The sequence below is a fragment of the Geotrypetes seraphini genome, chromosome 18 (assembly GCF_902459505.1).
Source record: "Geotrypetes seraphini chromosome 18, aGeoSer1.1, whole genome shotgun sequence".
In the NCBI taxonomy this organism is placed as follows: Eukaryota; Metazoa; Chordata; class Amphibia; order Gymnophiona; family Dermophiidae; genus Geotrypetes; species Geotrypetes seraphini.
Genome location: NC_047101.1, coordinates 11,098,165 through 11,125,119, shown reverse-complemented (window position 1 = coordinate 11,125,119; position 26,955 = coordinate 11,098,165). Strand labels below are relative to the sequence as shown.

The following is a 26,955-nucleotide window of genomic DNA, read 5'->3' as shown; positions in this document are numbered from 1 at the left end:
GAATTGGTTAGATGGACCATTGGTCTGACCCAGTATGACTATTCTTTTGTTCTTATTTGAGCCAAGTATAGGACAATCAAGCCATTGTCATTGGTGGACTGAGAAATTATGACATCATAATCTCAGTTGCTACTCTTTGGGTTTCTGCCAGATACTTGGGACCTGGATTGGCCACTGTTGGAATTGGTTAGATGGACCATTGGTCTGACCCAGTATGACTATTCTTTTGTTCTTATGTGAGCCAAGTATAGGACAATCAAGCCATTGTCATTGGTGGACTGAGAAATTATGACATCACATTCTCAGTTGCTATTCTTTGGGTTTCTCCAGGTACTAGTGACCTGGATTGGCCACTGTGAAGATGGACCATTGGTCTGACCCAGTAAAGTTATTCTTATGTTCTTGCAAGTCGTGAGGAGCAAAGACCTGAGCATTCAGGGACAGCCCTATGATAATTCCTCTTGGCAGCAGCTATTAATCAACCAGATGAAATGGTAAACAGCATCTTATATTTGGTTCTGTGCTCTCTAACCTCTGCATGTAGTTCAGGAGCTCATGAGATAATATATTTTAATATTTCACAGAATCAGAGACAAATGAAATAACAGCATTCCTACGTTATGCAATTTGGATAACAGAATAACAGCACGATACGCTCTCTATATCTTTACAATGCATATGAAAGTTTGACATTTAATAATTGTAACAATCGCTGGTGAACTGACGAACTATAACACAGAGGCAGCAGCTTTGTCAATAAATTGAGCCAGTTTCACATCTTTTTTGGTCAATCCGCCACAGTCATGTGTGGTGAGCGTTATCTGAACCTGAAACAAAACAGAAAAGATAAACGGAGACACGTCAGTTGCTCGGTGGGGCCGATATGTACAGTTTATTGATACGGGTTCAAGTTATTGGATAGGTCCGCCACACTTGTCAATGGTGGGAACTGGGGAGGGGGCGGGGAGAAGGCTTTTCTGAGGGACAGGACTCAGGTAGTCCGGTTGGGGCAGCAGTTCTCTTCCTCCTGACTTCCTTAATACCTAATTTATTATTTTTTTTAGAATTTTGAACGATGTGTGTTTTATATTACGAGTGCATTATCTGTAACTAGAAAAAGCATCTGGCTGGTATCGATAACGGGATAAGGGCGAGCAAAATTTCTCAAGCCCTGTTCTAATCTAAGCCAGGGCTATAAGTCCATCAAAGTAATCAGAAACAATGCACTATGGGTTATGTTTCAATAAATGGTACCTAAACAGGCCTAATGATGGGTGTTAAGTTCAAATTCTATAACAGTAGTTCGGTGCATATGCATTGAAAACAGTGCATGCAAATAGATCTCTTGCATATTCATTGGGGAAATCCTGAAAACCCGATTGGATTCTGGCCCTCGAGGACTGGAGTTGCCTATGTCTGTTCTAACCACTGCTCTAACAAGTGTTCCCTCTAAGCCAGTGGTTCCCAAACCTGTCCTGGAGGACCCCCAGGCCAGTCAGGTTTTCAGGCTAGCCCTAATGAATATGCATGGAGCAGGTTTGCATGCCTGGCACCTCCATTATATGCAGATCTCTCTCATGCATATTCATTAGGGCTATCCTGAAAACCCGACTGGCCTGGGGGTCCTCCAGGACAGGTTTGGGAACCACTGCTCTAAGCTAAGCACATGAGCAATCGCTCATACATTCCTGGAGCATTGCTCACAAAAATACTTGCAAATCTGGAACTTAGATTATAAGCTCTTCTAAACAGGGACCGTCTATTGCAGGGCTGCCCAAGTCCGGTCCTCGAGATCTACTGGCAGGCCAGGTTTTCAGGATATCCACAATGAACATGCACGAGAGAGATTTGCCTGCACTGCCTTCTTGGTATGCAAATCTCTCTCGTGCATGTTCATTGTGGATGTCCTGAAAACCTGGCCTGCCAGTAGATCTCAAAGACCGGATTTGGGCAGCCCTGGTCTATTGCATGTTATGTGTGCAGCGCTGTGTACGCTTTTCAGTGCTATAGAAATGATAAATAGGAGTAGTAGTAGTAGAATTTGCTACCGACACAAAAAAAATTTTTTAGAACTTGTCATTAATATGAAGAAAAAAAATATGCATGCATCCAGCCAATCAGAGGGAGCATTGGAGCTATACCTCTCCAGTAAAACGCACACAGCTTCCAAAACACACTTCCTTAAAGCAAAGAAGGGAAAAAACCTCAGAATAGCTTCAACTTCCCTCCAGCCAATGAAACGGACCCATCGTCAAGGGACTGAGTCACAGTATAACTGCATATCATAAGTGGTAGCAAAATGCTTGAACATTTAGCACTGAAGGTTTTTTACGCCTGCGATGTTCATGGTAGAGCTTGTCTGATCTGGCTCACCACTACTCCAAGGCTTTTCCCTTCTTGGAAGCTGTGTGTATTTTAGTGAAAAGGTAGAGATATATTTTTTGAATCCTCCACTCCTTGCATTTAATATTTGACACTGTTCTAGAACATGCCTAATTGCTTGGCATACCTGACACCCCCTTACACCCATCCTTGATTCACGACCACTTTGGAGCTGTGCCTATAGAAATTAGATGCAGTGTTTATAATATATAGAAACATGATGGCAGATAAAGGCCAAATGGCCCATCCAGTCTGCCCATCCGGAGTAACCATTATCTCTCTTCCTCTCTCTAAGAGATCCCACGTGCCTATCCCAGGCTTTCTTGAAATCAGACAGTGTATCTCTATCTCCACCACCTCTTCCAGGAGACTGTTCCACGCATCTACCACCCTTTCTGTAAAAAAGTATTTCCTCAGATTACTCCTGAGCCTATCACCTCTTAACTTCATCCTATACCCTCTCTTTCCAGAGCTTCCTTTCAAATGAAAGAGACTTGACCCTGTGCATTTACATCACGTAGGTATTTAAACGTCTCTATCATATCTCCCCTCTCCGGCCTTTCCTCCAAAGTATACAGATTGAGATCTTTAAATCTGTCCCCATATGCCTTAAGACACACCATTTTAGTAGCCTTCCCCTGGGCCAACTCCATCATTTTTATATCTTTTTGAAGGAGCAGCATCCATAATTGCACACAATATTCTAAATGAGGTTTCACCAGAGTCTTCTACGGGGGCATCAATACCTCCTTTTTCCTACTGGCCACACTTCTTCCTATGCACCCTAGAATCCTTCTAGCTTTTGCTGTCACCTTAAGTTAAAAGGTGATAGGCTCCGGAGTAATTTAAGGAAATACTTTTTTACGGAAAGGGTGGTGGATGCATGGAACAGTCTCCCAGAAGAGGTGGTGGAGACAAGAGACTGCGTCTGAATTCAAAAGGGCCTGGGATAAGCACGTGCGATCTCTCGGAGAGAGAAAGAGATAATCGTTACTGCGGATGGGCAGACTAGATGGGCCATTTGGCCTTTATCTGCCATCATGTTTCTATGTTACATACACAGAGATATCTCCATATCCACATGGAAGTATCAGATAAGTACAGCCTCTGCATCAATTCTTCTGCCTCAACCTGCGTTGACCTGCCAAAGTCAGCCCACAACGGTTGACTCTAAGACTTAAAACCAGATATCTAAGGAGGCCCAGCACCTTGCATTCTGTCTCATACATTTTCTTTTAAGGTACCAGAAACTTTAAGCTATACATTACCTTGTTATACACATTAAACCATTCCGGATGATGATTCATTTTTTCTGCTTGCAGAGCCACTCGGGTCATAAATCCAAAAGCCTAAAGCATGAAAAACAAATAAATTACATTTCTGCAAGGGTAGTTTCAAGGTGTAGAACAGATACAATTGCCTTGATAAGCAGTTTATGCAAAACCAGAAGCATTTTCAGGTATCGAGAAAGACTCGCCATGCAACAAAACCCATAAGGCTATTAGTTTGAAATATCGGCGTTGGCATGCTAAATGTTTTAGGCAACCAGGTTCTAAACCTATCAAGCTATACGGCAACATGACCACAGGCTTAATTTCCATATATGTTAAGGTCTTACCCAATGCCCAGGTACTTCTAGCAAAGGATGATGACATAAATTGCTAGTCATATGCTCCAAGACCGTTCCACTTTTCCAAAAAGGGACTGAGGTGAAAACGATTTAAGTAATTTAGTTGAAACTAGCACTGGAGCTTTTCTGGTTTTTGTCACAAGCAAGGACAACGCAAAGGATTGTGGTACCCTGGCTTGCTTCTGTGCTCCTCCCTTCATTGTTCAGTATTCTTATTCCCTTCGCCCCCCAAAACAAAACAGTCCTGTATACTTTATGGCATGGATAAGCAGACTAGAGAGCCATGTGGTCTTTCTCTGTCTTCATTTTTCACTCTTTCTATATTGGTTGCTGGAAGCAACAGCATAAAGATGGGCTGACTACCTTCAGCTAGCCCTGGGACTTCTCTGCTGAGTCCTGTCCACAGGAAACTGAAATCAACTACTGGTGAATTTTGAGCATTCTGCTCTGTGTCAGAAAAATTCTTGTAAAGAAAATGGAGTCTTTCTCTTGTAGGGCTTCACAAAGCACACCAAAAGGTAGACCTGGCTGCATATGTAGTGTTCTGTGGCAATTAAGCTTCGGTTATTCTTCTCAGAACCCCTAGAAATTACAGAACAGACTCTGGGTGCTATTTCTGCATGATCTTTATAACTGAGCATTGTATAGTTCCAATGTAAGTCACACAGAAACCCAACACAACTCATGCTGAGGGCACAATGGCTCTTCTTAGAGGTTTTTCATGGCTCTCCACTACTTTATCTGTTCTTCAAGTTCTCCTGGATAGATGAAAGGGCTTTGGATGGACAGTCCAGAGTTTAATTCTCCCATCCCTGTGAAAGTCACTTCCTTGCTTCTCCGTGAACCTCAGCATAACGAGCACTACACAGTTCAATCAAAAGAAGTATCTGAGCTATTCCAACCAAACAATAAGTTTCAGAATATTCTTTTTAACATAAAATTTCAGTTCTACTTTGGAATTGCACATGTGCAGAGCCAGCAGGGGAAGCCCTGAGGAATCCTCCTGCCACTCAGCTGTTCGGGGCAGGAAACCTTTTTTTTTTTTTTTTTTTTAAATAGACACAGATGTTGTGCATGTTACCCAAGCACAATATCTGTCCCCATTTTTTAAAAAAAGTTGTGCTGCCCCTCCCCCCCACCCCCCCCCGACAACAGCCATGGATCCCGAATCCCCCCTCCCCCGATGACAGCCGCCACCGCAACAGCAACACACCCAGAGAGACTGGAGGTATGCCCACTCCCTCCTACCTCAGCAACCCCGTTGTGCATCCTGGCCACCTGGACCCCCCTGACACGCCCCCATATTCCCCCTTACATGAAGATCCCCCCTCCCACCATCTCACAAACAAGACCCCAAAAGACAGCCCTGGCTGTCTGGTGGGGTAGGGAGGGTCAGCTCAGAACCACCCAAGCTCAAGCATTCCCCCCAGCCCCTTCCCTGTACCTCATTGTAAAAGCCGGCAAGAGGGATGCCCACGCCCTCTTGCCAGTAGGCCTGCCTCTTTGAAATGGCAGGCCTTCCTCTTCTTGGTGCATCTAGGGATGCACCGGGAAGGGGACTAAGACTCTGATTGGCTTGGTACCTAAAGCTCCTTCCAAGATACCCTCTCTCCTGCATGTCCTTTGAATCAAGAGATGAGCCATAATGTATGTCTTAATGTCCCTTCCCAACACAAGAACAGTTAATAGTAAGGCTAGGCCATAAGGCAGTGGTTCTTAAACCTGTCCTGGGGGGGGGGTTCTCCCATCCTGTTGGATTTTTAAGATATCCCGAATGAATATGCACGAGATAAATTTGCACACCTACTACCTACTTTATATGCATACTCATTTATGCATATTCATTCGGGATATCTTGAAAATGGCTAAGGGATCCCCAGGACAGGTTTAAGAACCCCTGCTCTAAAGGTGACAAAATAACCGCCAGGTACCTCAGCTCCCCTAAATCAATACAAAGGAAGCCAAAAAGACAACAGGCGTGTACAGCGGGAAGGAGATAAAAAAGACCTCAGCACAGCACCAAGGTACTGTATTTGGATCATTGTTTTGTGTTTTGAGTGGCATAACTTCTGGTATGCTCTACTGAAGAATCTGATGCCATATGAAAGAATCTCACCTGCATGAACAGGGACAGAGGAGGTTGGGGAGGAAAGAATATTTCTTCTTTGGTCTAACCTTTTTCATTTTGTCAGGCAACATCCTGCTAGCATTTTAAAAAAAAAAACGAAGCCAGACTGGCAAGTAGCCCAAGGATAACAAGAGGCTGTGCAGCACATTTCTACGAGGGCCTCGGGTCAACTTCACTAATGTAAAACAGCTAATACCCATAAAACTTCATTACTGTTCAAGGAACACAGGACCTTAGCTGGTGAAATGTACTGAACGCTCATGTCCCAGAAAGGAACATTGCTCTCTCTGTAGACCAGGGTGGTCAAATGACGGTCCTCGAGGGCCGCAATCCAGTCGGGTTTTCAGGATTTCCCCAATGAATATGCATGAGATCTATTAGCATGCAATGAAAGCAGTGCATGCAACTAGATCTCGTGCATATCCATTGGGGAAATCCTGAAAACCCGATTAGATTGCGGCCCTCGAGGACCGACATTTGACACCCCTGCTGTAGACAGAATCAACTCCGCTAGCGAAAAAGGACAAGTTTGTTATCCTAACGATGACATCTGATGAAATTTCATTTTCATAAAACAATACTTAGGGCTCCTTTAACTAAGCTGCGGTAGCGTTTTTGGCGTGCGCTAACCCCCGCGCTATGCGGAAAAACTAACGCCAGCTCTATGGAGGCTTTAGTGTCTAGCGCGCGTGGCTTTGTAGCGTGCGCTAAAACCGCTAGCGTAGCTTAGTAAAAGAAGCCCTTAGATTTTTTTACCCACATTACCTAAGAAATACAAAGTCATACATTTGGGCTACAAAAACCCAAGGGAATGATACAGTTTAGGGGGTGCACGAAAGAGGAGCGGGACTTGCAAGGATCTTAAGGTAGCCAAAAAGATTGACAAGGCAACAGTGAAAGCTAGACGGATGCTAGGGTGAATAGGGAGAGGTATGGCCAGTAGGGAAAAGGAGGTATTGATGCCTCTGTATAAGACTCCGGTGAGACCTCATTTAGAATATTGTGTACAATTCTGGAGGCCGCACCTTCAAAAAGATATAAAAAGAATGGAGTCAGTCCAGAGGAAGGCTACTAAAATGGTGCGTGGACTTCGTCATAAGGCATTTGGGGACAGACTTAAAGATCTCAATCTGTATACTTTGGAGGAAAGGCAGGAGAGGGGAGATATGATAGATGTTTGTACAGAAGTTAGATTGGGAAAGGTTAATGAAAGAATCTATATATATATTTTCCTGTTTAGTCATTAGGGGGGTACAGGGAAGGGGGTAAAAGTGATTGCTCATGTTTTTCTGAAAGATGAATGTGCTTTTTCTTGATTCATTATATGTACATCTAATTGTTAATGGCACTGTTGATGATGTGGAAAATCAATAAAGATTTTTTTTTTTAAAGTCTCTTTCATTTGAAATGAAATTCCAGAGTGAAAGTGCAAGGCTCAGGAGTAATCTAAGAATTTCTTTTTTATTTTCAAATTTACAATTTAAGAAATAACAAATACTGACATGAACATTGAAAGAAAAAAATATATATTCCTAAATATGAGACAAGAGGTTAAGGCAGGGGTAGGGAACTCCGGTCCTCGAGAGCAATATTCCAGTCGGGTTTTCAGGATTTCCCCAATGAATATGCATTGAAAGCAGTGCATGCAAATAGATCTCATGCATATTCATTGGGGAAATCCTGAAAACCCAACTGGAATACGGCTCTCGAGGACCGGAGTTCCCTACCCCTGGGTTAAGGCATTAGGGGCTTCTTTTTTTACTAAGTTACCCATGTAAATGTGTAAAATATGCTGGAACTAAATATACCTTTTTTGCCCCTGACCAGCTTAAAGCCTTTGTAGATACTAAAAAACCTGCTCCATTAAAAGCAGGGATAATTAAATTAAATTGCAGATGTTGTTATAACCCATTAAGCATATGCCTTAATTTAAATATATAACTTTAATTGATCTCCTTATCTTTTGTGTTCCCCCAGCTTTATTGTGGTCTGAAGTAGAGATTACATATATTATTCTTTGATTGAAGATTTTTGCTTTTTGTTAATTCTTTATTCTCTGTATTTCTAGAACAAGTGGATGCTTGTAATTATATTGATTAAATAAATAAATAAATAATTTAAAAAAGAACATTGAAAAAAAAAGATACATATCTTGTATCAAATTATCCAAAACATAGTATTATATTAAATATCATGTTATTGTAAATACAAGAAAAAGGGAGGAGAGAACTTGAAATCTAAAAAAAAAAAAGGAAAATCATTAAATAAGCTAGTGATTTGATTAGGGAGATTTCTCCTATTCGTCTACTTTTCCTCAAAATAACCTCTAAACAGTCAAAAAGTAATCATTCTACAAATTAAGAATGATTATTCAAGTCTACTTTTCCAGTCCATTAAACAGATGACCCACCCTTTGATTGTACTTCCTGGGCTACAATTAATTTCTCCAGTTGTATAGGGTCAAGAAAAATATATTCTTTTCCCTGAAATTCCACCTGACATTGTCTAGGGAATTTCAGGGGGGAAAAAAAAAGTCATCCCAAGATGCAAAGCCCTTGACTTCAATTTAAAAAATTCTCATCTGAACATCTGAGTTTTTCGAGTAACATCAGGAAAAAAATATATTGGAAATGCATGAAACAAAGCTAGTCTTTTACGAAAGAAATTAACTAAAATCTTATTTCTATCTTCACCATTCTCAAAAGACACTAACATTACGGCCCTGTATACTCTTTCCAGAATAGAGGTTAAATCCATCTCTACCACTTCCTCAATACCGCTTCCAGATATATTCTTAATAGATGAGGAAATATAGTAAGATTTAGAAATCTTTGGTAGGAGTGAGGTCTTGATAGAAAGGATTTCCACCTAATGTTGTTTCAACATTTCTGCAGCGGAAATCAGAGTTATAGGGAAAGTTCAAAAATCATAAATTATTAGCTCGCATCTGGTTTTCCACTTTTTCTAATCTATTTTCTAGCAAAATATTCCCTTTCACTAAGGAGACATTAGTTTCTTCCATGGCGTAGATCTTCCAAACTTGTTCCTGCAAGTTTCCTATTTATTAAATTCACCTCAGACTCCACACCAGTAACCTTTGAGGCAACCTCTCCAGAAAAAAAAACGCAGTTGTGATAAACAATTAAAGTTCCTTCTATTCTTAATACAACTTTCTACAAAACATCCTTAAGAAGAGCAGATATACTAATATCCCATACATCCTGGTTTCAGAGATGGTTTAGATACTGATGTAGAAGCTTCACAAATTCCTTCAGCAGAGTCTAAGTTAGGAATTTCCACAACTAATTCTCTCAATAGGACGACCTCATACTCTTTTAGATGGTCTACAACACCATTGACTTCAGCTTCTCCTATTATAGGACTAGAAGTAAAAAAAGAAGAGTCCAAAATTACATTAGGGGGTTTGGGAAGTGAGCAGTCATCTGGACTCAGAGAAGGGGCCTCTGGATTTATACCACTAGTCCCAATCATTTTCCCCTGTAGAACAGCAAAACTATCAATAGGTCCTTGAGTTTTTGAGATTTCAACAGTCTTCAACCCTTTAGTTGAGCCTTTCCTCTTACTCATAAAAAAAAACCAACCAACCATGAGGTAAAAAGTAACAAAGGAAAAAAACCCAGTACCACTCAAAACAGCAATCTATTATCTCTCTTGAGGCTCCTCAGTTGGGTCCAAAGGGGCATTTCCCCTTTGGTCACACCCCTTCAGGCACACATCCGTGGCTGCCAATCAATTTTAAAGAGGCCAAGAACACAGAAATAACATCAGATTCCACTGTTGATCTTGCCGGGTTCTGTCCACTCCAATCTCCATGTCACTCAATCTGGGCTGAAGCACTGTTCTCTCCTCCTATGTTCCATGGCTGCCAATCAGTTTTAAAGAAGTCAAGAACCTGGAAGTGACGTCAGTTGCCACTGCTGATCTCACTGGGTTCTGCCCACTCCAATCTCCACCTCACTTAACCTGGGTTGAAGCACTGTTCTCTCTTCGCAGGAAAAACTTTTTAACATAAAAGGTGGTAGATGCGTGGAATAGTCTCCCGACAGAGGTCGTATCCTGAAAACCTGACTGGCTGGGTGTCCCCATGTCCAGGTTGAGAACTTCTGGAATGGAGATTAAGTAGATACACACAAACACAGCCTCAAGTTCTCCTGTTCGTCTGTGGCTGACTGTGAAATGCTTGTGTGTAGAGAGAATGGCATGGGGACAAATTTTTCCCCATCCCCGCAGGAACTCAATTTCTCCAACCTGTCCCCGTGTCATTCTCTACTTGTGTGCTAGAAAATCTACACTAAAGTATGCACTAGCCTGTCACTGAAAACTGTTCAATATTCACCTATCTAGAAATGTTTCATTTTCTCTCTCCAGAAATTTGTGCATGATAACGATTATAAAATAGGCTTGATCAACCTAAAACATATGAACTGCAAATAATGGTTCTGTGATTTTTTTTTCCTCTTTACGGAAATCTATGAACAGTTTAGCATCGATTAAAGAGAGAGAGAGAGAGAAAATCTGACTTCAAGAAGTCTGACACTAAAATGAAAGGTAGCAAAATAAGTTTGTTTTTTTTGTGGTTAGAATTAACAATTTGAGATATACCAAGAGACTAAGTATTAGTTTTATTTCTCATGTGCCCGTGAAGGTTTGTCTGATGGGTGGGAATCATTCTATGTTCTTACATGGTGGCCAGACTTGATTACCCTTAAGTTCTCAACCCCCAAATTTCATAATGAATGTAATTTTGTGGCCTAAAGAACCCTGGTGGATCCCTTATACGAGTATGTTTAGCCAGAGAAATTGCAGGGGGGAAAAAATAAGGTTCCTATGTATACACAAAACATTTGAGCCAGTAGCTATCCTGATCCAAAATATCCGAAGAATTTATCAAAGTTTTATAAATTAAACAAAGCAAGAAATTCAGTAGAAAGAGACGGCACATTATACCAAATGACACATGAGTTATTTACATAGCTTCCAGGGAGTATTTCACAAAGCTTTACCCATACTCATGATTCCCAAGCGGATTAAGGCACCCAATGCCGACGCTCATCAGACCCCCAGAAAAGGTGTTGGTTAATATAGACAGCAGGAAGTCGGAATCCGCTAAGGAGTGTGTTAACAACTCACCTCCCTAATCAAAATAGCCCTGAAAATAGATGACGCTGGAGTGTCGTGCCCAGGTGGAGCCGCAAATATTCAAATGAGAACTTTGAAGGCCAAAGTGGAGAAGGGGTTCCATGTGAACAGCAGTTGAACAGGGGTCAGTCGGTCCTAAGAGGCGAGCGCCGTTCGGAAGGGAGTCAGGTTCAGATACCCAAACCCGGAGCAGCGGAGACGAGTGCCACAAGGCGTCCAGTGCGGTAACGCGACCGATCCTGGGGAACCCAGCGGGAGCCCTGGGGAGAGTTCGCTTTTCTTTGTGAAGGGCAGGGTACCCTGGAATCAGTCATTTTCACTGTATTTGCAGACTAGCTTATGCATTTTCCACTTCTGCTTCATAAAATTCACTGTGTATGCCAACCTATCAGTAGGCATCTTCCAAGCCTCTTCCCTCTTTTAACAATGGTGGTGGTTATTCTCGCTGTGAGCAGGATTATAAACTGTATTCCTCTGAAAGGGGCATCCGGGGAGCTGTGGCCACACAGGGTGTAAGAGATTGAGGGAGGGGCGCAGAAAAATTGCTTTCCCCTGCAGCGACCCTTCACAAAGGGTGCAACTCCAGCTCAGGACAATCCTGACCTCTCACTGCTGCTTTGCGTTCATCACAGCATACTATTAAATAAAATTCTAGCTGAATAAGAGCATGATTTCTTGCAGGATAACAACACCACTGACCTTCTAATACTAAAGACTTTGCATGGAAGTAGGGAACGTGTAAAAGGAGGCAAGCTAAAATGCAAGGGGGCCTAGGGTTAAAACTGCTCCTATCAAGCGCCTTCCCCTATTCTGATTACAGCCAATTTTAATTTCCTAAAAGCAGAAAATATCTCCCACTAGGAAAGTGAACATTGCAACTCGCAAGCAATTTTCCCCGGTGCAATCCTCATTAAGCCACTAAATACTTCCTTTGCTAATTAAATGGATGAGATTTGCCATTGTTTATGGAAATCACCTTATATGTTTTTAGGTCTCTCAGAAAATACAACCATGATGGACGGAAATGGTATTTGTGTTTGATTATATAATCAGATTTTTATTCCTAATTAGTTTGGGCAGGTCTTCACGTCTTGAAACATGATCAGTAAATTTTGTCTAATTGGTTATCAAGGAAACTATCTTGTGATCAATTTAAAGTAATTACTAGATGCTGGCAGCACAGCCTCCCTAATTCTGGCTCGGATCTGCACTTCTTCAACCTAATTAAAATAATGAAAATTATTAAACAGTCTGATGGGTAATAGGCACGTCCAAATTGAAAGTGTCACATGTCAGTGCTGCCACTCAACATGCCTGCCCAGCCGATCACGCCATTGCAATGAAGTACTGGGGACTTTGCTCTGGGTCTGCTGGGGAACTGAACTGGTGGCTGTGGTCTGGGGTACAGCACCAGTATTTTTAACTGCCACAGACTTATGACAGCCCAGCACCCTTTTACCACTTAAGGGGTTATTCTGTAAAAAGGCTTTTTGCGTGTCTATGACATAGACATGCATAAAATACCGCTTATAAAATTATTTTAAGCACCTCTGATAAAGGTGTACTTGGGGGCAAAATGGAGTAAATGTGATTTGCATGCGATTCTTTCGAAAATAAATGTGATCAGGCTTGCATTATGCACTTACACCGACTTGGGAGAAGGTGAATATGTAAATGTCTGCTTCTTCGTCACAGGTACAACTTTATAGACATCAAAGGCACCGAGCCGTCTTATCAATGCCACAAATATTTATCAAAAAAAAATGTATAAAATTTATAATATTTATCACATTTAAAGATCTTCTATTCAAAGAAGCGTGGGATGAACACAGAAGATTTAGAATCAGAAAATAAGATTAAATATTGAACTAGGCCAGTTACTGGGCAGACTTGCACGGTCTGTGTCTGTGTATGGCCATTTGGTGGAGGATGGGCAGGGGAGGGCTTCAATGGCTGGGAGGGTGTAGATGGGCTGGGTAAAGCTTTGGATTCTTGCCCAGAAATAGCTAAGAAGAAATTAAAAAAAAAAAAAAAATTTAAATTGAATCAGGTTAGGCAGACTGGATGGACCATTCGTGTCTTTATCTGCCGTCATCTACTATGTTACTATGAGTTTACACAAAACATGCACATAAAATAGACACTCGCTTGGTGTCTCAACCTTGGCAACTTGTTATAAAATGACTTTAAAGTAGCATCTTAATAAGTCACTTAAAAGGTCGTGCTTCCCCACCCCACCCCATCTAAAGCTGAAAAAATATTAGCAAATAAAAAAGGAATCTGTGAAAATGTTTAGGGGCCATGGGTTTATTTTTAAATACAGTATTTGTCTTTTTGAATTTTTTTTTTTTGTTCACCAATTCTGTTCCACAGTTCCTCGACACAGCCAAAATGGGAGGGAAGCCTCCTGCAAAAGGCAGCAGGTAAGAACCACCACTGCGGTGTGTGAATCACCATCCTTCTCTCTCCAAGTCTGTGCGCATTGATTACAATGCATCCAGTGTCAATTGGTCCTAGATTTGTGTGTGTCTGTGTGTGGGGGGAGGGGGGATGCTAAACTTTGTTTTCCCTTCCTCTGGCTGCTTTTCATCTTCTTTCCTCAGTCGCCTCCTCCCTCGTCACACTCTTCCTCTCACACACAGCTTCCTCGTTCTTCCAGGAAGTTCTTTTTTACTGAAAGGGTAGTTGATCGCTGGAATAGTCTTCCACTTCAGGTGATTGAGGCCAGCTGCGTGCCTGATTTTAAGGCCAAATGGGATCGACACGTGGGATCTATTCACAGGGTAAAGGTAGGGGAGGGTCATTAGGGTGGGCAGACTGGATGGGCCGTGGCCCTTATCTGCCGTCTATTTCTATGTTTCCATTCCTGATACAGGGATTGAACCAAGGCCCTTCCCAACCGCAGTGCATGGCACTTAGAAGTCCATTTACCAAGCTGTAATAAAATGTGGCCTTCGTGCACCCTTACGTGGGTTTTTCCTGTGCACCAAGGTCATTTTTACCGCAGCAAGAAAGTGGCTAATTTATCTATTTTTTTCTATTAATAACCATTCCCTAATACTGTCATTAGCACGCAGCCATGAGAAAGAATGACTGCACGAGCATTTACCGACACCCGTTTTGTAGGCAGTAATGGGGAAATTCCAGAAAAGGCTCCTGAAGATAGACACCTAGTTAGGTGGCTAATTTAGGGCTCCTTTGATTAAACTGCGGGCCGGCAAGGTAAATGCTCTGACGCTCATTCAATTCCTATGAGCGTCGAAGCATTTACCTCACTGGCACGCAGTAAGAAGTTTTTCCAGTTTAGTAAAACCCAGCGTTAATTAGTAAACTGGCTTCAATTATGACCTTTAATCAGCTCATAACCGGAAAAAAAAAAAATTTAATTGGGAGGTAGGCACCTACCTTCTTAGGCACGATTCCACAAAAACGATAGGTGCCCTTCGCATGGTGCCTCACAGCGCCTAAAGTAGGCATGTTTAGGGGTGGAGAAGGACTTAGGCGCCTATAATGTAGGCCTTTAAAACCGTGGCCTACATAAGATAGGCGCGATTCTGTACTAGGCGCCTATCTTTTTATAGAATTTACCCCTAAAGCCTCAAATGGTAGTCCTGGGCTAATCAGTTAGTTCAGAGTAATGTGGACACACTAATTAGCGTAGGAATGCCTACTGTCCGCCCCCATCCCCGACATGCCTCCTCTACAGGGCTGTGGAGTCGGAGTCGAGGAGTCGGAGGAAATTTCGGGGACCTGGAGTCGGAGTCAGAAATACAAAAAACTGAGGAGTCGGAACATTTATCTACCGACTCCATTTTTGAACTTGGCATACCAATCACGAGCGATTCTTTCAGCTATAGCACCCACTATATACACAGCACAAATGTTGCGAGCAGCTTCTGCGGCCTTAGAACCTTGATTAAAAGCAAAAAGAAGGTGGTGTCGAAAATGCTCATTTCTCTCAACTTGACATTCCATTTTAACGATCTGAAAATTAACCAGTGCTGTGGAGTTGGAGTCGGAGGAACTTTCAGGTACCTGGAGTCAGAGTCAGAATCTGAAGTACAAAAAACTGAGGAGCCGGAGTCGGAACATTTATCTACCGACTCCACAGCCCTGCTCCTCTATAACAAAAAATATTTTTGAGCACACAGGTAGTAAGTGCAGATTTGTAACTTACTTCAGAATGCCTGAGAACCTCCCATGGTAATTCATTTTAAGCTGTGGTAAGCCACCACTAGCCGTCACCACAGTTTAGTGGATCAGACAGTGAGGGGTTCTCTCACCATCATCATTTCCCCGCTCCTTTCAATTTCTAAGTAGCCAGACTGAGCTATGAATCTTTATATGTAAGTAGACCCTTGAGATGGTGTGCCCTAACTTTTCTACCTGTTGATACTGGCCTGCGTCCTTGGGAAAGGGAAGCCAGAGCAAGGAGGCAATACTGAGAATTTTTCATAAGGAAACTTGCGGATGACAAATTTAATGCATCACATTCAAGAAATGCTGGTCCGACTGTCACTGAATTTTAGTTTGAGGCATTAAGTATCTGGATAGTATACAGCCTTGTAGAGATTTGCCTTTAATAAAAGAAAAACTACCTTCTCGTCCATTGGGGTTGAGAAGAAAGGGTGGGATGGTTGGCATTTATAACTCGGTGTTTTATTTATGATTGTAATTTACAGCTTGTGTTGTATGTTATTGAAAAATGCCTCTGGCTGAGATGGTAAGGCGTGCACGCAAAGTGAAATAGCAAATAAAGCATATCTGTAGCTACCTAGTTACTGACTGTTTACAAGACAAGTGTTCTTTTATGAAAAGCTTCTCCATATCTTTTTTTTTTTTTTAATCATCACTGGCCTAATCGTGTTTACTACATATGCAGAAGAAGTTGGTCACAATTTCATTCTCTGAATATTAATGGAAGTACGAAGAGTAGCTTTTTTTCCTGAATGAATGATCAACGGTGCTTTTTTTTCCCCCCTCCCAGTGTGCACACTACAGATTCCTGTCCCCCCCCCCAAACAAAATTGAAGTGGGGACAATGGGTGTATGAGATATTTGACTGTGTTGAAGTGAATCCACACACACTACCAGGGTCCAACTCTTAACTGTGTTATAAGTGATCCTGTGCTATATGTTTATTCAAATCTTTCTATACTGCATATACAACCAAAAAAGGATCGAAGCGGTCAATCAAAATTATGAAAAGAGCTCCATTTAAATAGAAAAGAAGAAAAAAGTAACATTTCTAATACATAATACTGTATAACCATCTAAATTAATAAAATTAAATTAAAAATTAATTAATTAATGAAAAATATAATATATAAATGCAGATTATACTGGACGGAATGGAGGAGTGGCCTGGTGATTACTGCGATGACCTGGGTTCGAATTCTACGGCAGCTCCTCTTGAGCAGTGTTTCTCAACTCGGTCCTGGAGTACCCCCCCTTGCCAGTCCGGTTTTCAAGATATCCACAATGAATATGCATCAGCTTGATTTGCATACACTGCCTCCATTGGATCTTTCATGCATATTCATTGTGGATACCCTGAAAACCCGATTGGCAAGGGGGTACTTCAGGACCGAGTTGAGAAGCACTGCTCTTGACTCTGGACAAGTCACTTAACCTCCTAATGCCCCCACATGCATAAAAAGTACCTGTATATAGTACGTGAACTGCTTGGATTGAAACCATAGAAATCAAGTCCCTTTCACTATCTCCTATCTGCCATGCATTCCCAAATGGATGACGGCTTTGAATACGGTTTCACTTCTTTAGTTTTACAGCCATTGGTAATATATGAACGGAACTACTGTGAATATCATTCTTTTTGCTGGTTCTCAGGTTGCCATTGGAATCCAGAGTTCTGTTTAAGTTCTCATGCATCTGCTACAAAACAGAATTTGGTATGTCACCGGGTTATCTTAACCCTCACTTCACGCAGAATACACCTGTTTGCTTTTCCCTCATTAAAATTATGTCATTTTAAAAGGTTCTTTTTTTTTTTTTTTTTTTAAATCTTTATTCATTTTTAAACTTATAATAAGTGTGATAACATATCCATACAAATAACCATAAATATATCACTTAATAATCAACAATGATACATATAATATTCTCTTATCTCCCCCCCTCCCCACCCTTATCTATCATATAATCAATACTTATACAACATGTAACAATAAAAATACCCTCCCTCCCACCCCATAATCGAACTTGTAAATTTAAGGGAAACAAGATTTTTTTAATCATTACAATACTTTGTTAATGGCTCCCAAATATCTTGACATTTCTCGAAACAACCCTGTTGTATTGCAATAAGTCTCTCCATTTTATAAATATGACATAAGGAGTTCCACCAAAAATTATAATTTAATCTATTCCAATTTTTCCAATTCTATGTAATTTGTTGAATGGCAACCCCAGTCATTATAAGTAATAATTTGTTATTATTTGTAGATATCTGACTTTTTGCTCTCATTGCCATACCAAACAGCACAGTATCATATGATAATGCCACAGGGTTATCTAATAAACAGTTAACCTTTTCTTTCCAGGCGGCCAAACTAAATTGTGCTTTAAGCCGCCTCTTATCTTGATTTTAGAAAGCAGATTAAAACTCAATTATTTAACAGGCTGAGTTCTTAATATATTTTATTATTATAATCTTTTATTCTTTTAAGATTGTTGTACTCTCCTTTTATGGCATGTATGCATTTTTCTTATATTATATGCATATAACTTGTTGATTTCAACGATCTGCATTGTTTGTGTTTCAATTAATTGTTGTGAACTGCCCAGAACTTCCTGGGTATGGCAGTATACAAAATAAAATTATTATTATTATTAAATACATTAACAAATAGCTCTTAAAATGCTGAATTTCTTATACAAGATCTGCATGCAAGTCGAAATGATCAAAGTGCTATAAAGTGCAGGCTGAGGAGAGAGAAGTACAGTACTGGCTTCTCAAACCGGCCAATTTCTTCAAACACGGCAGGCGTTAGAGAAAAACTAAACACAGCAGTGCCACACGTAGATGCAAATTAAGCAAGGATCCTTGGGGCAACCACAGGTCTGTGGAGAAGTAAGGTTACGTACGGTAGAAGCGGCCAGGACTGAGCCGCTTATGCAAAACAAAATCTGAGGAGTAATCTTAACTACATGGAAAATAGTCAGACAGAACCCGATTGAGAAACTTTTCCTACAAATACTTTTATAATAGCATAGCGCGTGTAAGTTAACACTGAACATTAGCCCCTGATTGACAGTATAAATACATACGAGGAGGCCGGTGTACTAACTTGTGTTAAATGACCCATAATATTATCTAATGTCCTCGACATAAACTTCAAACGGAGAGGAATGGGGGTAAAGCCATACAAAAACACCTCAGTACCACTTACAGGCGAAAGGAAAAGCCTCATATTATTGCCCAGGTCTCTACCAACCCAACATCACAGGCAGAAAAAAAAACTTTGGCCGAAATAAATGTGTATATAGCGAGGACATTACCATTTGATATTCTATGCGCTAGTCAATCTCACTAGGTATGCTATATGCAGCCTTAGTATGAGACCACTTTAATGCCATGCAATTCCGTGTGTAAGGAAATTTCTTACACCAGTCTGCACATTTTAACACCTATTCAATTTTCTATACCTTCTCCCGAGGGAGCTCAGATTGGTTTATATGAATTTATTCAGGTACTCAAGCATTTTCCCCTGTCTGTCCCTATGGCAGGGGTGTCAAAGTCCCTCCTTGAGGGCCGCAATCCAGTCAGGTTTTAAGAACATAAGAACCGCCATCTTCGGATCAGACCTTCGGTCCATCAAGTCCGGCGATCCGCACACGCAGAAGCCCAGCCAGGTGTACACCTGGCGTAATTTTAGTCACCCATATCCCTCTATGCCTCTCGAGATTATGTATAGAATGTTCCTACTCCTTGAGATTCTAGAATCTTGTTACTTTCTGGGATTCCGGAATCTTGCTATTCATAAGAACATAAGAACTGCCATCTTCGGATCAGACCTTCGGTCCATCAAGTCCGGCGATCCGCACACACAGAAGCCCAGCCAGGTGTACACCTGGCGTAATTTTAGTCACCCATATCCCTCTATGCCTCTCGAGATTATGTATAGAATGTTCCTACTCCTTGAGATTCTAGAATCTTGTTACTTTCTGGGATTCCGGAATCTTGCTATTCATAAGAACATAAGAACCGCCATCTTCGGATCAGACCTTCGGTCCATCAAGTCCGGCGATCCGCACACGCAGAAGCCCAGCCAGGTGTACACCTGGCGTAATTTTAGTCACCCATATCTCTCTATGCCTCTCATAAAGAGATGTGCATCTAGTTTGCTTTTAAATCCTAGAATGGTGGATTCCGCAATAACCTCCTCCGGGAGAGCATTCCAGGTGTCCACCACTCGTTGCGTGAAGCAGAACTTCCTGTTATTTGTCCTGAACTTGTCCCCCCTTAGCATCAGTCCATGTCCTCTTGTCCGTGTCACATTGGACATTGTAAATGATTTTTTTTCCTGCTCTATTTTGTCGATTCCTTTCAGTATTTTGAAAATCTCGATCATATCCCCTCGCAGTCTCCTTTTCTCAAGGGAGAACAATCCCAGTCTCTTAAGTCGTTCCTCGTATTCCAAGTTCTCCATATCTTTTATTAGCTTGTATGCTAATAGATCTCATGCATATTCATTGGGGAAATCCTGAACACCCAACTGGATTGCGGCCCTTGAGGAGGGACTTTGACACCCCTGCCTTATGGGGTCACATTCTATCTAATGTGCCTGGAGCAATGGAGGGGATTAAGTGACTTGCCCAGGGTCACAAGGAGCAGTGTGGGATTTGAACCCACAACCTCAGGGTGGGTCGTACCACTGTGCCACACTCTCCCTCTTATTTTGGATAGGCTTTACTCTGCAATTTGCATGAAGAAGGGACCTTTTACTAAAACCACAGCAAAATTTGTAGTTACCGCAGCATGACAGGAAAATGATACAGTAGCTGCAAATTTTACCAGTATTTTCTAATGCTGGTCACATGTTAAAAGTAGCATTTGGTACATGGTGCCTGGCCACAGTTAATGCTCGAGCATTTACTGCCCCCTACTGAGGGGGCACTAAGCACCCATGGGTTAACTGTGCGTTATGCAGTTAGTGTACAGTAAGAAGTATGCTGGTTGGCTAATGCTTCTGAGGCCATTCACTCTCTGCCTATGCGATACCTTCTAAACAGAAAAATTCAGAAAAGTGTGGTTTTAACATGCAGAAACAAGCAAACTACTGCAAAACCCCTTAACACAAATCACACACAGGGTGGATAAAAATCAATGACTTAAAAAAAGCATTTTATTTAAAAAAAAAAAAATCCAATTTAATTTTTAAAAAAATCTAATTTTAAAAAATATTTTTAAGGAAAAATTGTCTAAAGATAATTTTCTATTTACGATATGGTATAGCCCAAAAGTTAGTCACCATGAAATAAGGAATAGTTTTTAATTATGTAGCATGAGGCTATATATATTTATGCAATGTTAAAAAATTTTGGTAGTTGAATTCCATTAATCCATTCATAATGTCACAGGCAATTTTTCTATCTAGAAAATATTATCACAGATGCTTGGTTTTGCATTTCTCAAAACTGTAAATTTCTGTCTGCAGAGCTAATCTGCTTCTTCACAGCAAAAATGTTATAAAATAAACATACCGTGTTTCCCCGAAAATAAGCCCTACCCCAAAAATAAGCCCTAATTGCGCTGGATTCGCCAGCAGCAGCACTCCCCCCCCATGCATCCCCGACCCTTCCATCTCTCCCTCCCTACGCCGACCGCAAGACCGACATACCATTACAGTACCTTCAACAGCAGCATTGCGGCAGTAATCTAAATGGGCTGCTTCGGGCCTGCTCCCGCCAGGGCATTCCTCTGCCGCATCACTGATGAGGTCATCAGCAACGCGGCACCCGGAAAACTTTGACGGAAGCAGGCCTGAAGCAGCCCGTTTAGTTTACTGCCGCAATGCTGCTGTTGAAGGTACCGTAATGGTATGTCGGTCTTGCGATCGGCGTAGGGAGGGAGAGATGGAAGGGTCGGAGGGGGAAGGGTTTGACTTTGCCGGAATTGCCATTATTATTGGCAAAAGTGAGATAGTGTCAGGAGCCAAACATTGCATCGAATTACTATTACTATTGTTAAATGTCCATTCCAGTTAGAAGTATTGATAGAAAAAAATCATTTAAGATGATTTTAATATATTACTGATTGATACAGGTAGACTGATACAAGTTGGAAAAGAACCCCGTTTAAATCTAGTGAAATTATTACATTCTGTACATTATGAAAATGGAAAAATTTGCTAGCACTCTGAAAATTATTATTAGAAAGATGCTGTGGGTTTGTGATCTTTCACAGAATCTGCACTTGTGAGTCGGATGACTACGGCGACCTCGGGAGACCCTTGAGTCAGCACGGTTTGTGCGAAACATGTCGGGTCAGACTCCCAGGTTTAGCTGTGTGTAGAAGCTAAGTATACACTTTTACACTAATTTATTTATATATATAAAAAAAGAAAAAAATTTTGTATGAACACAAGAAACTTGACACAGCGTTTAATAATGAATTACCTATGATGAGGCACCACATAAATCTCCCGCTTTTTGAAATTGATATAGCGGTGGAGTGGTGGGGCTGAGGTATTTCAGTGAAGATTTTTATAATGAAACATACCAACCTAGTTTGTTCATTTCATACATTCTATTAGAGAGGGTTGGTAGTATATACATTAAAAATACACTGGTATTGGGATTAAAGCTAATAGTGGGTTTGTGATTGGGCATTGTATACCCAAAAATAAGACCTAGTGCGTTTTTTGGGCCCAAAATTAATATGACAGTGCCTTATTTTCGAGGAAACACGGTAGTTGAGGAAAAGACCTTAGCTCCATTGTTTCTTTGCAAATCAATGTACACAGAATCAATCCCTTACCTTATATATGTGCACAAGGAGCTAAGTGTGAGGAGGGAGGGGCAATCAGTAAAAATGAAAGTGAAACCTTTTGAGCAGAACACCCCACAAGTCTTGGGATCTTTGCGAGTATAGCCTGAGGTTTATCATATTAATCTCTCCTTGGAGGAAAAAACCTATAGTGGTAGCAGGCTGTAAAAGAGACACAGTTTGGGAATTTTTTTTAAATGAAATTCCTCTACCTATGGGTAAGGGAGGCATGTATGCAAAATGCAAACACTGCAACAAAGAAATGCAAGGCCTGGTGGCCCAAATGGAACATCATGAGAAGTTTTGATGAAGATAACAAAAGGAACACGTTTGAACAGACAGTATCATCAGGTTGGTAAATGTTTTGATTTCATCATATATCTTAAAGGACTGCCTTGAGGAACTATCCTATTTGAGCAAAAATATATATGTTATTATTACTGCATGTTACAGTCACTTTGATACAGTTGTTTTGAAGAGAGAGTTGAAACAAGCAAATACTCCTTTTTGGGGCAGTACTTGAGTGGCAATGAATACAATGAGAAAACCACCATTTAAAATCAGGTCTGCCTAGTGATTTAAATAAAATCCACCCTGATGGCAGCTTCTTTGTGTGCCGAGTCTTAAATGCTTTACACACTTTAGTAAAAGTGACAGAAATTGCACTGTCAGTGTGTATTATTACATCAGCTTCTTTGAGTGACTGGCAAACATTTTTGGTTTCTTTCACCATTTCTAATAAAGCAAGGAGATGCCAACTACACCCAAGTGCAAAGCCTCAATCAGTGCTGTAAATTTGGTGCAATCTTTGAGATGATACTGGCCTGCCATTGAGAAAATGTTAAAATATTTGCTACCACTTGCAAAAATCAGCATGCATTCTAAGGAATAGCATAGAACTAGACCACAGGTTAAATTTAATACTTCAATAACCCTGCCAAAATGCTGCAATATGCCTAAATAAAAATTATTCCAATTTGTTGATCTTCACATTGGATGAAACACACTGTAGCAATCTTAGTAATTCATGTCCTGCTGGGACACACAATGATTTAAAGTAACATAATACAGACCAGGATCACGGCTAATCTAAACCACCTGACCAGATAAACAACCATTTCCCTTCTCTTCACGAAGGACATTTCTGTTTATTGTCATGTCGACTTGATTCATTTAAGTTCGCAAAATTAACAGAGACAACCAGCACTGCAGACGGGCGGTGCGACCTTTCACAAAGGCTGTCGAGCCTTCACGTGCACAAGTACCCAGCAGACTGTGACCAAAACCTGTGGTCTGAAAAATCATCGACCGAGCAGTACATCTCTGTTAATCCAATCTGGATCATTCTGCAGCGTCACAAAGCTGTCACCACGTATACAGTTTTCTTTAATAAAGTATAAAATGTGAGACCAGCAGAGCTGGCTTGACAGATCCTATTCGGTGATGCCAGGCACACCTGCTGCAAGAAGAAAAAGGTAGACACCAAATCAGGACCTTAATATAAAAAAGGTAAGGTATACACAAAAAAGAAATGTAAAAAATGGTACAAGAGTATGTGTGTGTTTGGGAGTGTAGGGGGGGGGGGTTTCAGCCATATTCATACTTGTGTGTATACATGATCTGGTGCAGAATTGGAGTTTGACCTCTAATTTAATAACATAGTCAAAAAGAATAGCACACATGCACATATGTGACAGAGTGAGAGAGAGAAAGAAAGAGGGAGAGAGAGAGAGAGAAAGAAAGAAAGAGGGAGAGAAAGAAAAAGAGGGAAAGAAAGAAAGAGAGAGAGAGAAAGATACAAAGGAGTCATTAAATCCGAAACAGCATACAGAGATCAGAAAAAGGTCTAGTTAACCACTGCTTTTACTGTAGAATCTGTATGGAACATTTAGAGGGGAACCCCCACCCCCCCCCCCACACACACACACACACACCACCACCACCACACACACACCACACTGGCTTGTACTATGGTTTAATGAGTAGGATGCCTGTGTTTAGATTCTCAGCCTAGCTTCTCTCCTCTGGAGATGTAGCAGTGACGGTATTCATAGCCCCAGGTAAGGAAAGAAAGGTGAGCCGAAAACGTCTCAACCAATGGCAGTACCTACTTATCAAGCCAGACTTCAGAGCGTGATCCTTGCCAGTTACCCACAAGGCTATTGCCGTAACAATTGGGTTAAGCGCATGAATGAGATCACAGGGCACTGCGATCCCTGCACTGACCACATCTGACTGAGCTGAAAGTCCAAAGCAGTAGAAAAGAAACTGCAACACAAAATCAAGCAAAGTGACTGACCAAAAAACAAAAAAAATATGAATCAGAAACCAACATGTCTGCCAAGTATTATTTCAATACCATCTAAGGCACTATTTAAAAAAAAAAAAAAAGTGTGGTATCTTTGGAAGCCATAAAGTGATAAAGGCAATGCAGACAGCTGTGTGGACTCGGTGTATAGACCTCGACCCAGCATAAACTACTGAGAACGGGAGAACCCAAGCAGAGCAGCCACAGCTGAAAGACAGTTTTCTGAACCTCAAGTTGAGCCAAACCTTTTAAAAAAGCTACAAATTTGCTCTAGAATAGGGGTCTCAAACAAAAAGGATCAAATTCTGCTTCCCAATTACTCTCCTTGTGATCTTAGACCAATCACACTTCACCATCCAATGCCTCGGGTCAAAATCTAAACTGTAAGCCATCTGAGGCAGGAACCTGCCAACTGTACCTGAAAGTAGTTTACCCTTGAGGTCAGATCTGGAAAAATGAGTAATTAAATACAAAATCCACCAAAATATGACTGAGTACTCATCACTCCAAGATAAAATATTACTACTTATTTTGAAGAACTACTGGACTGTGCAACACTGTACACCGAAATCCTTGTCCCCAGGAGTTTACCATCCAAGTGGAACTGAGGGCAATAGGAAATAAAAGGGCCCTTTTACTAAAGGGCATTAAGCCCTTAACATGTGATTAAGGAGCATCAAGTTACTGCAGAAACATGTTAAAGCATTTTGAAGTATTTTGTTTTTCCTCTGCCACATCATCCATCCACAGGAAGTGACATCATAAATGGACAATGCGGAAAGCATTGGCAGGGCCAGCCACAAGCAACTCTGCCACATCATCCATCCACAGGAAGTGACATCATAAATGGACAATGCGGCAGAGGAAAAAAGCACTGGTAGGGCCAGCCACAAGCAACTCTGCCACATCATCCATCCACAGGAAGTGACATCATAAATGGACAATGCGGCAGAGGAAAAAAGCACAGGCAGGGCCAGCCACAAGCAACTCTGTCACATCATCCATCCACAGGAAGTGACATCATAAATGGACAATGCGGCAGAGGAAAAAAGCATTGGCAGGGCCAGCCACAAGCAACTCTGCCACATCATCCATCCACAGGAAGTGACATCATAAATGGACAATGCGGCAGAGGAAAAAAGCACTGGCAGGGCCAGCCACAAGCAACTCTGCCACATCATCCATCCACAGGAAGTGACATCATAAATGGACAATGCGGCAGAGGAAAAAAGCACTGGCAGGGCCAGCTACAAGCAACTCTGCCACATCATCTATCCACAGGAAGTGACATCATAAATGGACAATGCGGCAGAGGAAAAAAGCACTGACAGGGCCAGCCACAAGCAGTTTGTTCACAGTGTTACCTCTGTCGGCTAGCTGCTTCTGTATTCACATCCGGGGGGGGGGGGGGTCATTCAAAAGAAAGCCCCCTGCTCAACAGGAGTGTGGGAAATGGCCCATGGAATTCTTGGCTGCTGCTTTGGGAGGGCCATAGATGCTGAATCCATATGGGGAGGAGGGAAGAGTGACCCAGACCAGAAAGGGTGGTGGGAAGAGAGGGAGAAAGAGAGAAAGAGAGATGCCAGACCACAGGGGGGGATAAGGAGGGTATTCAGGGTACGAGTGAGAGAGGGGGATAGAACTGCAGTTGCGAGTATGAAATGGAAACAAAAAGGCTGGAGCCTGAGAAGGGAAGGATGGAGGAATTAATTCTATGCGAAACACTATAAATAAACTTTGCAGAATTTTAAAATATCGTACACAGAATTCTGCCAGGAGTAATTACTGTGTGTATTAAAGTGACCACAGTCCCTTACAGAAAGGAAAATAGTGGTAATTTTATAGCAACTCCTAAAAGCAGTAAAAGAGTCAAATATACTCAACTAGCTGGTTCCCCAATGTGCATGTTCTTTAAAAGGGTTACAATATGTTAGAACCGCGTCAAGCTCTACAAACGTGGAGATGATGCGGTATACAAACCTAAGGATTAGATTAGAAACGATGTAGAGATGATGACCTTGATAAACAGTTTATTGTGAAGTCTTCACAAGTAGACAGCATCAAATTTGTGGTATGGACCTGACACGGTCTGTGTTTCGGTAATAGACAACCTCCTTCTAGGGGTCCATTCGTATGAAACAAGGAAGGAAGGAGAGAGAGAGATATGCAGGGGAGTCTTCATTAAATCTGAAACTGCATACAGAGATCAGAAAAAGGTCTCGTTAAAAACCACTGCTAGACATGGCTAAAATATTGTGTGATAAAAAGTCATAATGCAGCCAACGCGGTCTGAATCCAGCAGTGTTAGAAGAACAAAAGCAAATTTTTGGAAATCA

General features: G+C 41.4%; 1 protein-coding gene across 3 annotated transcripts in view; it reads right to left on the bottom strand.

The window, feature by feature from the left end:
- Positions 1-552: 552 nt before the first annotated feature.
- PCBD2 (pterin-4 alpha-carbinolamine dehydratase 2) overlaps positions 553-26,955 on the bottom strand; it is a 55,250-nt gene continuing 28,847 nt past the window's right edge. For all 3 annotated transcript variants that reach the window (XM_033927501.1, XM_033927503.1, XM_033927502.1), the window contains exons 3-4: positions 3,651-3,731; positions 553-827 (exon numbers count right to left, since the gene is read on the bottom strand). In XM_033927501.1, the coding sequence (XP_033783392.1) occupies positions 729-827; positions 3,651-3,731 (180 nt within the window). In that variant the 3' untranslated portion in view covers positions 553-728. The remainder of the gene's footprint in view (positions 828-3,650; positions 3,732-26,955) is intronic.